Here is a 16,640-nt window from a genome sequence, read left to right as displayed (position 1 = left end):
CAATATATATAAAGTGTAGGTTTAAAAAGCATCAGTGTTTTCCAGAGGAACTACTCCCTCAGGCTGGGATGCGGTCATTAAAAAATGGTGGGTTCAAAAGGAAAAACCTTCACGGGGTGAAAATCAGAATTTAACTTGATAGGAATTAGCTTTGAAAAACAAGGTGGGCCGGGCAGTAGCTATACATTCCATCATGCCATTCTAACTTGTTTTAGGGAATTTTAAAAGGGATCAAGAGGGGCGATACCTAATCAGGGACAGGGTTAGAACCGGAAAGTAGCAACGTGGTTGTATTTGGGTCCCTCTGGAGTGACCAAAGTGAGAGTTCCACCTGTTTAAGAGGCCTAGAAGGGTGAACCGAGTCACTCTCATTAATATCCAGGTATCAACTCTGGCTCAGGATTGACTGCAAGAGTAGTTATGGGGGGGAGGGGGGCTGCAAATAAAATATATGTCCCTGGTCTACCACCCACTTTGCTTCCTCACCCCACCCCTAGCAAAAAATTGGGATACAAATCCAGGTCCACTGAAGTAACTTCATAAGCCGCGACTCTTCTCTGTACTTCAGGAAGAGGGATGTTGGAATCAGCTGCAGGAAGAGCACGGGGGAAAAAAGTGGGTGTTCCATATACACGAGATACCAATCAAGCTGTGCTTAAAACAAATTTTAACACAGAAAGATGCTTCAGGAATGTAACCCTTCAAGTAGAGAAGAGGGCATCCCTATCGTGTGCAGGAGAGGCAGCTAGTCAAATCTATTTCTTTGCTCTGTATACAGGTGAGAACCTGTCCCCATAGGACAAGACCAGATTCTTAATTTTAGTAAGAGTGAAAAGCTAAAATTGTGCAGTTTTTTCTCTCGAGATTTGAACACACGTCCGACTTAATCCTTAATATAAAAAGGTGCTCCTGCTCACCATTTTTATTAGTCAACCACTGTTGCAATACAGTCGCTAAAGATTTCTCCTTCAGTATTCATTCCACCGAACACTAAACACAGGAGCGTTTCTCTGCGGTTTCTTGGATCTGAGTCACCAACTTCACCACCCGTTCCATCCGATAAGTTTTCTTTCTCTATTTCGTCCTCGGACTTTACGCCGTCTTCTTCCTTAAAGCCTGAATCTCCTTGCCATGGAATGATGCACATGGAATGATCTAACCGTCCAGGGGGCAAAAAGGATTCAAATTCTAGCAATGTCCAATGTTGCTTTTCTGTATTGGAAAGAAACCAAGTGATTACTACTTAAGCTACAACACATGTACTTTAAGCCCTGTAAAAGGCATTTAATTTTATCAATCAATAGCAATTATTGGGCACTTACTAGGCACATCTGTTTCAATTTTTCTAGTTGAGACCAACTAACACCACCTAAGGGGGGAGGGAGGTGGGAAAAACACATTTGAAAGAGCCAAAATGAAACTTCCCACCTATGTGATACCGGTGCATGGTATCTAGAGCCCCCGCAGGACTCATTCCTCCGAAGATATAGATGTGTTTTCCTACAGCCGCAGCAGCGTGCGCTGCACAGGCGGGGGGGATGGTCCCACTCGTTTTCAACTTCTCCCACTTCAGCTCATCTACAATAGAAAAATGGTTTTAGATAAACTAATAATAATGGTGGTATTTGTTAAGCGCTTACTATGTGCAAAGCACTGTTCTAAGCGCTGGGGGAGATACAAGGTGATCAAGTTGTCCCACGTGGGGCTCACAGTCTTAATCCCCATTTTCAGATGAGGGAACTGAGGCCCAGATAAATTAAGTGACCTGCCCAAAGTCACACAACTGACAAGTGGTGGAGCCAGGATTAGAACCCATGACCTCTGACTCCCAAGCCCAGGCTCTTTCCACTGAGCCACGCTGCTTCTCCAATGACAAACTGGTAATCGCTGAAAGAATAAGCACTTGCTTTCATAGGCAATTTGGACAGGGGTAATTCCATTTCCTGTTCCTCATATGCGGCCTATCTTTGTGCCTTAGCACTGGTCATTTCCTCACCACCTAGAATGTTCTTTTCCACTTCTCCCCTATCAAAGACAGTTTTCCCTGGTGTCAAAACTCCACCACAAACCTACTTCTTCTATTAAGCCTTTCCAGATCAACCTAATCTGGCTCTAGATCTCCAACTATTCCAGGTAATCTTCAGCATGTATCTTCATCAATTACATTTTTATATTCCTGTCATTCATACTATGCATCTACTTACTTACACAGAAGCAACGTGCCTTAGTGGAAAGAGCCCGGGCTTGGGAGTCAGAGGTCATGGGTTCTAATCCCGGCTCCGCCACTTGTCTGCTGGGTGACTTTGGGCAAGTCGCTTCATTCCTCTGGGCCTGTTACCTCATCTGTAAAATGGGGATGAAGACTGTGAGCCCCACGTGGGACAACCTATCTTGTATCTACCCCAGCGCTCAGAACAGTGCTTGGCACATAGTAAACACTTCACAAATACCATCATTATTAATATTATTATTACATACTTCTGTGTCCATTTGTATAATCACATATTTTGGTGCCTCGTTTCCCTCAGGTTAAAAACTCCTTAGGGTAGGGTCCGTGAACGAATAATAATGGCATTGATCAAGCAGTTATTACATGCCCAAAATTGTGCTAATTACTTAGATAGGGCCAAGATAATCAGCTGGACACAGTCCCTATCCCACATGGGCTAATGTAAGGGAGGGAATTCAGATATTTTATCCCCATTTTACAGGCGAGGAATTGAGATGTAAATAGTGACTTGCCCAAGGTCACTCCGTCTAGCAAGTGGCAGATCTAGGACTAGAACCAGGGTCTCGACTCTCAGCTCTGTGTTCTCTCCACTGGCTCTGCCTCCTCCTGTAACTCTACTATTATTCGGTCCACAGGACCTGATGGGTGATCAGCGCTCCACAATCCTGCAGTAAATCTTATTGGTCGTCTGGCTGGCTGCTCTAAAGGGGTAAGCATTATTTGATCGCTTCCAATATCAGCTGTATTGCTTTATAGCAAACAGAAGTAGTGCCTAGACTAGGCAGGTATTGTGGCAGAATAATAATAATAATGTTGGTATTTGTTAAGCGCTTACTATGTGTAGAGCACTGTTCTAAGCGCTGGGGGAGATACGGGGTAATCAGGTTGTCCCACGTGAGGCTCACAGTCTTAATCCCCATTTTACAGATGAGGGAACTGAGGCATAGAGAAGTTAAGCGACTTGCCCACAGTCACACAGCTGATGAGGGGCAGAGCCGGGAGTCGAACCCATGACCTCTGACTGCCAAGCCCAGGCTCTTTCCACTGAGCCACGCTGCTTCTCCTATACTTGGATACGGCCTCCCTTGGTCCGGGGTGTCAACGACCTGCACGATTAAAACCGCAGCTTTTACAGCAAGGATTTACTGGATCTCAGATTTAGGAATTTCGTGGGCATGACATGTATCTTCTCTGCTCACAGGAAACGGGATTCAATTTTTCATTTATTGCTTAAGTCATTAAGAGCCCTCTTTGGGACCACCTGCAAAAAACCTCGAAATAGCTTCACTTGAGAGAGTTCTCTGTCCAGATAATTTTCTTCTCTCTGAAGGGGAGCTGGGTGGGATCTATACAAGTAGTTGGCCGACAGTCTTGGCACCTGCAAGAAATTACATTTCTTGAATCTACTGAAAATTGAAAATAAAGTAAAAAGTGGATTGCCCGAGTTAAGGAGAAACTGTGTTGATTCTGAAAATGTACAAAAATTGGTTTGGGCTATCTTAGAAACTTGTTAGCTCAGGCAACTGGCCTGCCCAGTTTTATTAACTTTTTATTTTTATCGTTTAATCTCCAAACGAGTCAGTGTCGACCTAGCAAGCAGGAATTGACTTTTGGCTGGATGTCACCATCTTTCTGCCCCCTCGTACCTCAGAATGGACTTGTTCCTCAAGAAGCAACATGGCTTAGTGGATAAAGCATGGGCCTGGGAGTCAGAAGGACCTGGGTTCTAATCCCGGATCTGCCACATGTCTGCTCTGTGACCACTGATCCTCTCTGTGCCTCAGTTACCTCATCTGTAAAATGGGGAGCCCCATGTGGGACGAGGACTGTGTCCAACTTGTATCTACCCCAGCTCTTGGAGCAGCGCTTGGCACATAGTAAGCACTTAAGTACCATAATAATAATAATAATAATTATTATTATTATTAAATGAATGATGCCCATTAATTTTTTTATGGTATTTGTTAAGCGCTTACTATGTGCCAGGCTGTATTAAGCACTGGGGTAGATACACGTTAATGTCTCATACAGGGCTCACAGTCTTAATCCCCATTTTACAGATGAGGTAACTGAGGCACAGAGAAGTTCATTCATTCAATCATATTTATTGAGCGCTTACTGTGTGCAGAGCACTGTACTAAGCGCTTGGAATATACAATTCAGCAACAGATAGAGACAATCCCTGGCCGACAATGGGCTCACAGGCTAAAAGGGGGAGACAGACAGCAAAACAAATAGTCGGGCAACAGACAGCAAAACAAAACATGTAGTCAGGCAGTGACTTGCCCAAGGTCACTCAGGAGACAAGTGGCAGAGCTGGAATTAGAATAATGATAACTTTGGTACTTGTTATTGCTTACTATGTGCCAAGCACTGTTCTAAGCGCAGGGGTAGGTACAAGTTAGGTTGGACACAGTCACTGTCCCACATAGGACTCACGGTCTTCATCCCCATTTTACAGAGGCAGTAACTAAGGCCCAGAGAAGTGAAATGACTTGCCCAAGGTTACACAGCAGACATGTGGCGGAGCCAGGATTAGAACCCAAATCTTTCTGACTCCCAGGCCTGTGCTCTATCCACTAAACCACGCTCCTTCTCATCAGATGCTTTGCTTCCAGCCCAGTGGAAAAGGTGTAAATTTTGGAGTCTAACATAAATCTATATACAAGACAGTACTACAAATCAGGATGGCCACATCTCATGAGATGAAGAGCTGCATACCAGAAACGATATGATCGACAGCCTCAGATCGAGGGGGAGGATGGAGAAGAGGTATAGAGGGATAGAGAAGAGGTATTACTGGGTTGGGTGTGGGGGGTCAGGGGATAGAATTAGGGAAGGGGCTGTGAGGGGGGAAGCCGCAGGATCTGGGGATCTAGGGCCAAGCTCCCCCCCTCGCCGCCTCTCACACGGGCTGGCCAAGCAGCACACTGCCTGCAGCCTGCGACGATGAAACAATCTGCATGCTGGAATGGCTATTCTGGCCATTTTTATTCTGGCCTCCCACTTCATTTTCACTCCCCACGAGCCGTAAGGCATACGTCACCTGCCTCGCCAACGTTAGATGCGCAGCGTGGGAAGAAAAGCGACAAGTAGGTTTGTTTTTGGCCAACCCTCTCCTCCCGCAAACCTCCACCTCACGTACTTGTGTCAATGCAATAAAGGTCGTCGTAGAACGTGTCCCCTGCTAAGCCTCCGTGGATAAATAGCTTAGACCCAGCCGCCACCGCCACGTGGCCATGCCGAGAGGACGGAGGTTTCCCGTCTATCCGGGGCTGCGACCAAGTCAGGGTGCCTACAAACAGAAATCCGTCATCAGATGTCAGGGCTACGACAGAAGGATCCAGAAAATCGGCACCTCTAGGCAGAGTTTCAACAAACGAATGAGGGGAGTGATTCGAGGGGCGTTCGTTAAATAAGGAGCTTCCGTTAAATAAAGGTTGAGAAATTAGACTGCACTGTCTGGTCTGGAGTCATCTTCCGAGCAACGCGAGGCACGGCTGAAAACGTACTCAACATCCAAATGGAACTATTAGGAATCTCCTGCAAAATTACCCTCTGGCACCAGAAAGAGACTGATATAAATAGAGAGCCATCAGCTAGATGCTTCCAATGGAACTATTTAAGCCAGTCAACCCACTCTTGCATATGGCCAGAGTTAAACTGAAATCAGGTCTCCAGAAATGAAGAGATAATTATCTGTACTACATTTTCTATTGCGTGACGTAATTTCCCCAGCAAACCTCGGGTCCCAGTGGTCTATGATGTTTTTCAGGCCAAAAAGACAAAATGTATTTTAGTCATACTTGCGTCAAACACATGGAGCTGGGTGTCCTGAACGGGCTCGGCTCTTCTATCTCCGCCACCAAACACATACAACCGGTTGCCGACGGCGGCGGATCCCGTGTGAAATGTTCTCGGAGACGGTAAGTGGCCGGTCACTTTCGGAGTTTTCCACATTTCGGTTTCTGACCCAGAACAAATGAAACTATTTTAACAAGAACAACATCCCGTTACCCTTAGTGTTTTTCAAGAAGAGTCACGTATTATCATAAAAATAATGATAATAATGATAATCATAATGGAATGTGTTAAGGGCTGACTACGTTCCAGGGACCGTACTAAGCGCTGGGATGGATACGAGATAATTGGGTTGGGCACAGTCCCAGATCCACATGGAGCTCACAATCCTAATCCCCATTTTACAGATGAGGTAACTGAGGCACGGAGAGGTTAATTAAGTAACTTGCCCAAGGTCACGCAGCAGACAAGTGGTGGAGTTGGGATTAGAACCCAGGTCCTTCTGACTCCCAGGCCTGTGCTCTATCCACTAGGCTAAGCTGTTACTCTCTAAAGAAAGAACAGATGCCCTGAACAGCATGCAATCTGTACGAGGACAACCACTGAATACAGAAAACAGAAAAGCCCAGCGTATCCTGATTAAACTTAGAGAAGACGAGTGCCGCGACAAGTTAAGAAAGCCGATTTGAACGTACTAGTCATGGGATAAAATTCCCAGGGTTCTTTACTATCTACTCTGATTGAGGAATCACTACAACTTTCCTGGTGATGGACAGAGCACAGGCCTGGGAGTCAGAAGGACTTTGGTTCTAATTCTGATTCCACTGCTTGTCTGCTGGGTGACCTTGGTTAAGTCACTTAACTTCTCTGTGCCTCAGTTACCTCATCTGTAAAATGGGGATTGAGACTCTTAGCCCCATATGGGACCTGGACTGTGTCCAATCTGATTAGCTTGTACCCACCCCAGTGCTTAGTACAGTACTGGGCACATAGTAAGCGTTTAAACAAATACCTGATAGAAAAAATTTCTTTCGGAGGACTTCTGCCTGTCTCTCCATCTAGACTGTGAGCTCCTTGTGGGCAGGGAACATGTCTTTCAGCTCTACTATATTGCTCACTCCTAAACATCTAGTACAGGGCTCAGCACACAGGGAGCGCTCAATAAATACCATTGATTGATTAATAGCTCTCAAAATAAAGCATCTCTAAGGCTGAAACTTGGTTTTATAAAAACACTGGATATTTCTGCCCTTTGTAAATCAACCAGGGAAGATCTAGATGAAATGTTTACAGTCTACAGAGAAGTCAATATATGCAGACCAAAGAGACCCAGCCACTATTAGATTACATACTCCTCAAGGGCAAGGTTTTCAAGGGCCAACTTCAGTGTTCTCCCTGGAGGAGGCAATAAATAATGATGTTGTGGGTAATGATAGATCCACAGATTTTTAAATGATTTCGAAAAACACTTAGAGCGCTTAGTTCACCGTTGTGCACATAGTAAGCGCTCAATAAATACGACAACGAACACAAATTAAAGCACTTAAAACAATTAGTTAATGAGGATTTTTACTCATTGCCAAGACCCCGGAATTGGGCGCTGAGATACTTTAAGGGCAAACTTGGTACCAGAGAATCCTGAGCCACTTGAGGAAACTGCCTTGCTACTAAAATCACCAAGGGATATGACTTAAATATTGCCAAGTCAGGGTGTCCAATTCAACTTTTAAGGACAGAAGCAAAAAGGAAGTGGCTTCTCATTCCAAGTCCTTTCAAAGTTATCATCAGCCATATTTGCATTTGATTATTTCTACCGCTTTTCTGGATTTTCAGTCAAGTTGGATTTTTTACAATCCCTCTGGGAAAGAAAGCTCCTTCTTTCGGCAATCGGAGCAGTAAAAAATTTCAGCCAGGGTGCTCCGAATGATATCCTGCCAAGAAAACGGATTTGCGCTGCCTCCAGATGAGACAGAACGTTTCTGCACTTACCGGGTTTCAAAACTTGCAGGCAGTTTCTGTTTCCTGCCTGGTCAGCACCTCCAAACACCCAGATGCTGCCAGGGCTATCGGAGGGAATGAAGCTGGCATGCTCGTATCGGGGCAACAAGCCTTCCCAGTTGGTAGTTTTCCACTCATACCTCTCTGCAACACATTTCACACACCAAACGGATTAGAGCCGGGGCCGGCTTTGCTACCAATAGTTGTTTATAGATACCATACCATAGCACGTCCTCGTGGAGAAGCAGTGTGGCCTGGGAAACAGGAGAAGTGGGTTCTAATCCTGGATCTCTCACTGTCCTGCTGGGTGACCTTGGCCAAGTCACTTAACTTCCCTGGGCCTCAGTTACCTCATCTGGAAAATGGGAATTAAGACTGTGAGCCCCATGGGAGATGGGGGACTGTGTCAAACCCGATTAACTTGTATCTACCCCGGCGGTTAGAACAGTGCTGGTCACATAGTAAGCGCATAATAATAATGATGGCATTTAAGCCCTTACTATGTGCCGAGCACTGTTTTAAGCGCCGGGGTAGATACAAGGTCATCGGGTCGTCCCATGCAGGGCTCCCAGACTTAATCCCCATTTTCCAGATGAGTTAACTGAGGCACAGAGAAGTGAAATGATTTGCCCAAGGGCACACAGCTGATAAGTGGCAGAGCCGGGATTAGAACCCATCTCCTCCCTCCTCGCAAGTCCCACCCCCTCCACCTGCGCCTCGGACCCCATTCCCTCTCACCTTATTAAAAACATCACTCCTGCCCTCCTCCCTTCCTTAACTTCTACTTTTAACCACTCAATCTCCAATGGCTCCTTCCCCTCTGCCTTCAAACATGCCCCATCCTAAAAAAACCCACTCTCGACCCCACTTCCCCTTCCAGTTATCGCCCTATCTCCCTACTACCCTTCCTTTCCAAAATCCTAGAACGAGTCGTCTATAATCGCTGCTTAGAATTCCTTAACTCCCATTCTCTCCTGGACCCCCTCCAATCTGGCTTCCGTCCCCTCCACTCTACCGAGACTGCTCTCTCTAAGGTCACCCATGACCTCCTTCTTGCCAAATCCAATGGCTCCTACTCCATTCTAATCCTCCTTGACCTCTCTGCTGCCTTTGACACTGTCGACCATCCCCTCCTCCTCCACACCTTATCTCACCTTGGCTTCACGGACTCCATCCTCTCCTGGTTCTCCTCTTATCTCTCTGGCCGGTCATTCTCGGTCTCCTTCGCGGGTGCCTCCTCCCCCTCCCATCCTTTAACTGTTGGAGTCCCTCAAGGGTCAGTTCTTGGCCCTTTTCTGTTCTCCATTTACACTCATTCCCTCGGTGAACTCATCCGCTCTCACGGCTTTGACTACCATCTCTACGCAGATGACACGCAGATCTACATCTCCGCCCCGTCCTCTCCCCCTCCCTTCGGGCTCGCATCTCCTCCTGACTCCAGGACGTCTCCACCTGGATGTCGGCCCGCCACCTAAAACTCAACATGAGCAAGACTGAGCTCCTCATCTTCCCTCCCAAACCCGGTCCTCTCCCAGACTTCTCTATCACCGTTGATGGCACGACCATCCTTCCCGTCTCTCAGGCCCGCAATCTCGGTGTCATCCTTGACTCGTCTCTCTCGTTCACCCCACACATCCTATCCGTTACCGAGACCTGCCGGTTTCACGTTTACAGTATCACCAAGATCCACCCTTTCCTCTCCACCCAAACGGCTACCCTACTGCTATGGGCTCTTGTTATATCCCGGCTAGACTACTGTGTCAGCCTTCTCTCTGACCTCCCTTCCTCCTCTCTCGCCCCGCTCCAGTCTATTCTTCACTCCGCTGCCCGGCTCATCTTCCTGCAGAAACGATCTGGGCATGTCACTCCTCTTCTTAAACACCTCCAGTGGTTGCCTATCGACCTCCGCTCCAAACAAAAACTCCTCACTCTAGGCTTCGAGGCTCTCCGTCACCTTGCCCCTTCCTACCTCTCCTCCCTTCTCTCTTTCTACCGCCCACCCCGCACGCTCCGCTCCTCTGCCGCCCACCTCCTCACCGTCCCTCGGTCTCGCCTATCCCGCCGTCGATTCCTGGGCCACGTCCTCCCGCGGTCCTGGAACGCCCTCCCTCCTCACCTCGGCCAAACTGATTCTCTTCTCCTCTTCAAAACCCTACTTAAAACTCACCTCCTCCAAGAGGCGTTCCCAGACTGAGCTCCTCTTCTCCCTCTACTCCCTCTACCACCCCTGCTTCACCTCTCCGCAGCTTAACCCTCTTTTCCCCCCATCTCCCCCTGCTCCTCCCCCTCTCCCTTCCCCTCCCCTCAGCACTGTACTCGTCTGCTCAAAACTGTATATTTTCATTACCCTATTTATTTTGTTAATGAGATATACATCGCCTTGATTCTATTTAGTTGCCATTGTTTTTATGAGATGTTCTTCCCCTTGACTCTATTTATTGCCATTGTTCTTGTCCGTCCGTCTTCCCCGATTAGACCGTAAGCCCGTCAAACGGCAGGGACTGTCTCTATCTGTTGCCGACTTGTTCATCCCAAGCTCTCAGTACAGTGCTCTGCACATAGTAAGTGCTCAATACAGTGCTCTGCACATAGTAAGTGCTCAATAAATACTATTGAATGAATGACCTCCGACTCCCAAGCGGGTGCTCTTTCCACTAAGCCACGCTGCTTCTACCAGTTCTTCTCTGACAATAATTTTTCCCTCCTCCATTCTGACCTTACCATGGGCCCCGGATTTGGGAAGTGCAAATCACCTGTATATGGTCCTGGAAGGAAAAAAAAGCCTAGTCTCCAACAGCCACGGTCTTCTCGGACAAACTCATCTAAAGCAAGTCCCAATCTCCTTCCAGACCGCACGCTTGCTGTGGGCAGGGAATGTGTCTACCGACTCTTTAGAACTGTACTCTCCCCAAGTGCTTAGGACAGTGCTCCGCACCCAATAAGAGCTCCGTAAAAAAACATCGAATGATGGATTCTTACCCAGATCAATGATGTGCCCATCAGAGAAGCTCCCATTAGGATCTGCTCCCCCGACGATGACAACTTTGCTCTTTCCTGATTTCGGATGAGGGGGGACGTACAAGCAGTTGTGGCCAACTCGAGGACAGGGACCTTCTCCAGGAGGAGTCAGGGTATACCTGCCAATGAGAAGGAAGAGTCAAGAAATTCAGCAAACACACAAAAAGACGTGGTATGCGGTTTTCCTTCAGCCCGAAACAATATTCGCCAGGGAACAACCCTACGCACGCATATACTGCATGCGGTCATGGGTTCGTATCCCGCCTCGGCCACTTGTCAGCTGTGTGACTGTGGGCAAGTCACTTAACTTCTCTGTGCCTCAGTGACCTCAGTGTAGAAGCAGCGTGGCTCATTGGAAAGAGCACGGGCTTTGGAGTCAGAGGTCATGGGTTCGAACCCCGGCTCTGCCACTTGCCAGCTGTGTGACTTTGGGCAAGTCGCTTAACTTCTCGGTGCCCCAGTTACCTCATCTGTAAAACGGGGATTAAGACTGTGAGCCCCACGTGGGACAACGTGATTCCCCTGTGTCTCCCCCAGCGCTTAGAACAGTGCTCGGCACATAGTAAGCGCTTAACAAATACCAACATTATTATTATTATTAAAATGGGGATTAACTGTGAGCCTCACGTAGGACAGCCTGATGACCCTGTATCTACCCCAGTGCTTAGAACAGTGCTCTGCACATAGTAAGCGCTTAACAAATACCAACATTATTATTATATTGGACCTTTGTACTAAAAAAAAAACAAACTAATGGCGATGTTTACTTATATGGGTGTGTGTGACTGAAAAGGTCAATTCAGGGCCCACAGTCCTCCACAAGGACTGTTCTTCATCGAACTGTCGTTAGCCGCATCTGCTGCTGTTTTCACTTTCGTTTTTTTCATCTGACAAAGGGAACTTATTGAGCGCTTACTACGTCCAGACCACTGTACTAAGAGGTTGGGAAAGTACAGTGCAACAGAATTAGCAGACACTTTCCCTGCCCAAGCTTACAGTCTAGAGGGATCCTAGATAAACCTCTCAAAGCTTCTGCTCAAAGGAAAGTTGCTCCTTTCTTGATGTGATGTACCACGCTGAGCTGTCTGTGTGGTTACCTGTACATTCCAAGCGCTTAGTAAAGTGCTCTGCACGTAGTAAGCGCTCAATAAATACTATTGAATGAATTTGGAGAAGCAGCGCGGCTCAGTGGAAAGAGCATGGGCTTTGGAGTCAGAGGTCATGGGTTCGAACCCCGGCTCTGCCACTTGTCAGCTGTGTGACTGTGGGCAAGTCACTTAACTTCTCTGTGCCTCAGTTACCTCATCTGTAAAATGGGGATGAAAACTGTGAGTCCCACGTGGGACAGCCTGATTCCCCTGTGTCTACCCCAGCGCTTAGAACAGTGCTCTGCACACAGTAAGCGCTTAACAAATACCAACATTATTATTATTATTAATTGAATGAAAGGTTTCAGATTCATTCATCCCATCATATTTATTGAGTGCTCACCGTGTGCAGAGCACTGTTACTAAGCGCTTTGAAATGCAGTATCGTCTGAGGCTTCGTTTTACCGCACCCCTAAAACGTTTCCTCTACCCCTCCTGTTTCCTGTTGCCCGGATCACCTCTCGACCCAGTGACTGTTGGATATTCTACTATCATTCATTCTTCTGTGCCCCGGCAGCAAAGCTGTGTTGCAGTCACCATGGATTCAATACTAAGAGACTGACTTTGTTTCGAGAATTCATTGTCTGTGATCCCGTCCTGCCACTTGATGTGGAGCACGGCCCTGGCGTAGCGGAAAGCGCCCGGGCCTGAAGTCAGAAGTTCCCGGGTCCTGCCTCCGCCACCTGTCTGCTGTGTGACCCCGGGCAACTTGCTTCACTTCTCTGGGCCTCAGTTCCCTCATCTGTAAAATGGGGATGAAGACTGGGAGCCCCATGTGGGGCCATGTCCAACCTGATTACCTTGTATCTACCCCGGCGCTTAGAACAGGGCCTGGCACATAGTAAGCGCTTAACAAGCACCCTAATTATTATAAAAATGCAGACGGAACCGCTCAAGGAATCAGATGTAGCATCTGGGGATGGCCTAGTGGTGAGAGCACGGGCCTGAATGTCAGGAGATCCGAGTTCTAGTCCCAACTCTGTCCCTGCCACTGGCCTCGGCTGTGACCTTAGACAAATCACTTCACTTCTCTGGACCACAGTCCCCTCCAGACTATACGCTCTTTGTGAGCAGGGAATGTGCCAACTCTGTTGCGCTGTACCCTCCCTCTCAAGTGCCTAACGAAGCAGCGTGGCTCAGTGGAAAGAGCCCGGGCTTGGGAGTCAGAGGTCGTGGTTTCTAATCCCGGCTCCGCCGCTCGTCAGTTGGGTGACTTTGGGCAAGTCACTTCATTTCTCTGTGCCTCAGTTACCTCATCTGGAAAATGGGGATGAAGACGGTGAGTTCCATCTGGGACAACCTGATTACCTTGTACTGCCCCCCGTCCAGTGCTTAGCACATAGTAAGCGCTTAACAAATATCATTTTTATTAGTAGCAGTAGTACAGTGTTCTGCACATAGTAAGCGCTCAATAAATACCATTTATTGATTGATTCCCTCATCTGTAAAATGGGGAAAGCCATTCTCTGACCCTCGTAGACTGTGATCCCTGTGGCCTTGTCCGATCTGATTATCTTGCCTTAATGAATGCCATAATAATTATTACTATAGAAAAAGATGGGCAGCACTATAGCTCTGAAGACTTTTAGTTTGGGCTGAAGCCCACTGACGCTGAGAGTCTCCCAGAAGATGTGCTGAACTTTTTGATATGATTTTCTACTTCTTGTCTACCACTGCAGCATTAATAATGTTGGTATTTGTTAAGCGCTTACTATGTGCAGAGCAGTGTTCTAAGTGCTGGGGGAGATACAGGGTAATCAGGTTGTCGCACGTGAGGCTCACAGTCTTAATCCCGTTTTACGGATGAGGGAACTGAGGCCCAGTGAAGTGACTTGCCCACAGTCACACAGCTGACAAGTGGCAGAGCCAGGATTCAAACCCATGACCTCTGACTCCCAAGCCCGGGCTCTCATCTCAGCACTTTCGAATGTGATAATTATTATCACTCAAGAAAAAGATGGGCAGCATTCACCACCTCCCACTGCGTTTTTGAACATTTTTCTCTTACGCGCACTACTTTTTAACCACTTCTTCCTCCTATCTGTTAATCATTATGGGTCTGTCTCCCTCCTCGGATCATAAACTCTCTCTGAGAAGGGACCGTAGGCCTCCTGTTTCTAATGTAGTGACCCAAGTGCTGGAAAAGAATCGAATTATGATTCTTAAGCTCCTTCCCTATGAACTAAGAACCACCCGGTGATTCAGATCTTAGCAACAGCAAAGTCAACAGAGGATCCATTTTATGAATTACATTCGATCCATCAGTTCTCTCTGTTGAGTGTTGTTTGTGCAGAGCACCGTACTAAGCACTGGGGAGAGTACAATGCAACAGAGTTGGTAGACACGGTCCCTACTGACAAGAAGCCTTGGAGGGGGAGACAAACATTAAAAGAAATTACTGCTATGTACTTAAGCGCTGTGGGGCTGAGGTGGGGTGAATACTGAGTGCTCAAAGGGGACAGATCCAAGTGCACGGGGAACACAGGTGGGAGAGGAAGTTGGGGAAAAGAAAGCTTAATCCGGGAAAACCTCTTGGAGGAAATGGGATCTTAATATGGTTTCAAAGGTGGGAAGAGTAGGGGAAGGTCACCTCCTCCAGGAAGCCTTCCCAGGCTAAGTCCCCCTTCTCCTCTGCTCCTCTTCCCCATCGCCCCGACTCCCTCCCTCTGCTCTACCCCCCTCCCCACCACATAGCTCTTGTGTATATATGTACATACTTATTATTCTATTTATTTTACTAATGATGTATATATAGATATAATTCTATTTATTCATATTGATGCTATTGATGCCCGTTTACTTGTTTTGATGTCCGTCTCCCCCCTTCTAGACTGTGAGCTCGCTGTTGAGCAGCGATTGTCTCTGTTTGTCGCTGAATTGTACTTTCCGAGCACTTAGTACCGTGCTCTGCACACGGTGAGTGCTCAATAAATACGATTGAATGAATGGTCTGGAATATATGGAGGGGGAGGGAGTTTCAGGCCAGAGGGAGCATGCAGGAAAGGGGTCGGCGGTGAGATAGACGAGATCAAGGCACAGTAATAATAATAATAATGTTGGTATTTGTTAAGCGCTTACTATGTGCAGAGCACCGTTCTAAGCGCTGGGGTAGATACAGGGCCATCAGGTTGTCCCACGTGAGGCTCACGGTCAATCCCCATTTTACAGATGAGGGAACTGAGACCCAGAGAAGTGAAGTGACTTGCCCACAGTCACACGGCTGACAAGTGGCAGAGCCGGGAGTGGAACCCATGACCTCTGACTCCGAAGCCCAGGCTCTTTCCACTGAGCCACGAAGAGTACTTTGAAAGGGAATGAAGGGATGGGGCAGAGAATCAGTCAGGCCAAATTAACCAGTAATACAACCCCCTCATCCATGAAGATCATATAAAACGAATTTAAAAATGCAAGGGTGGAAAAATCCTAATTTTAGAACGGTGGGTTGCTGTTGTCTTATGCCGTCGAGTCACATTCGATTCATAGCGACGCCACGGACGCATCCCTCCCAAAAGGCCCCACCTCCAACTGCAATTGTTCTGGTAGTGAATCCACAGAGTTTTCTTGGTAACAATATGGAAGTGGTTTACCACTGCCTCCTTCCACCCAGTAAAATTGAGTCTCCACCCCCGACTCTCTCCCGTGCCGCTGCTGCCCAGAATGGGTGAGTTTTGACTCGTAGCAGATTGCCTGCCACTCGCTAGCCGCTGCCCAAGCTAGGAATGGAATGGATAATATGCCTCTGCTTGACTCTCCCTCCCGTAGTCGAGACTGGTAGAGGACCGGAAACTCTCCGGCTGCGACCCCGAGGGGGGAGAACGGTGAGCGCCAACTGCAAATTTCTTCATCCCGACATCAGAATTTGTAGAAAATGACCATCAAGTGATGGTTTGATGTTTCTGCAGTCGCATCAGTTTCTGCAGGCGTGATTTTGACAGCAGCAGGGTCCACCCCCAAAAGAGCCTTTCGAAGGCATTGCTCGGTTGTGATTTAAAGCCTCGAGGATGCTCTGCGGGTGCACTGGGCGGTGAGGCCTCTTTGCCATCTGTACATTATCTTGCTCAAAACTTTTCATTTCCTTTCCGAACAAAAACGCTTTCAGAACGCCAACCAACCCCCACCGCCCCCCGTCCCCTTCCCTCTACTGACCAGGTAGCTTTTCTGGGGCGGGCTCCGGGCTCCAAAACGCTGAGAAGCTTCATGATGTCCTAAGCAGATGAGACAGAGGTTGGCCGCGATCCCTCCCTTCTACCCCTTGCATTCAGGCGGAAACTTGATAATAATAATAATAATGATGATGATGGTATTTGTTAAGCGCTTACTATGTGCGAAGCACTGCTCTAAGCGCTGGATTGCAACCAACTTTACGGCAGAGCAGCTCCGGGGCCTGGGCCCGAGGCTCACGCTGTGTGACCTCGGGGAAGTCGCTTGGCTTCTCTGGGCCTCAG

The 16,640-nt window shown here is 47.6% G+C and overlaps 1 protein-coding gene across 3 annotated transcripts; it reads right to left on the bottom strand.

Annotated features, from left to right (window-relative positions):
- Positions 1-313: 313 nt before the first annotated feature.
- RABEPK (Rab9 effector protein with kelch motifs) lies at positions 314-16,640 on the bottom strand. Of its 3 annotated transcripts, XM_039911801.1 has the most exons (9): positions 16,515-16,636; positions 16,342-16,400; positions 11,009-11,166; positions 8,021-8,173; positions 6,037-6,198; positions 5,376-5,525; positions 1,429-1,578; positions 918-1,212; positions 314-589 (listed from the first exon to the last, which is right to left on the bottom strand). In XM_039911801.1, the coding sequence occupies exons 2-8, from the start codon at positions 16,392-16,394 to the stop codon at positions 926-928; spliced, it is 1,113 nt and encodes a 370-aa protein (XP_039767735.1). In that variant the 5' UTR covers positions 16,395-16,400; positions 16,515-16,636; the 3' UTR covers positions 314-589; positions 918-925. The 3 variants fall into 3 exon arrangements, with proteins under 3 accessions (XP_039767735.1, XP_028918318.1, XP_039767736.1); XM_029062485.2 differs by lacking the exon at positions 314-589 and having other exon boundaries at positions 891-1,212; XM_039911802.1 differs by lacking the exons at positions 314-589; positions 1,429-1,578 and having other exon boundaries at positions 891-1,212; positions 16,515-16,640.

This window comes from Ornithorhynchus anatinus, chromosome 4, assembly GCF_004115215.2.
Source record: "Ornithorhynchus anatinus isolate Pmale09 chromosome 4, mOrnAna1.pri.v4, whole genome shotgun sequence".
Taxonomy (NCBI): domain Eukaryota; kingdom Metazoa; phylum Chordata; class Mammalia; order Monotremata; family Ornithorhynchidae; genus Ornithorhynchus; species Ornithorhynchus anatinus.
Note: the sequence above shows the minus strand (reverse complement) of the source record. Positions and strands in the feature narration are given on the sequence as shown.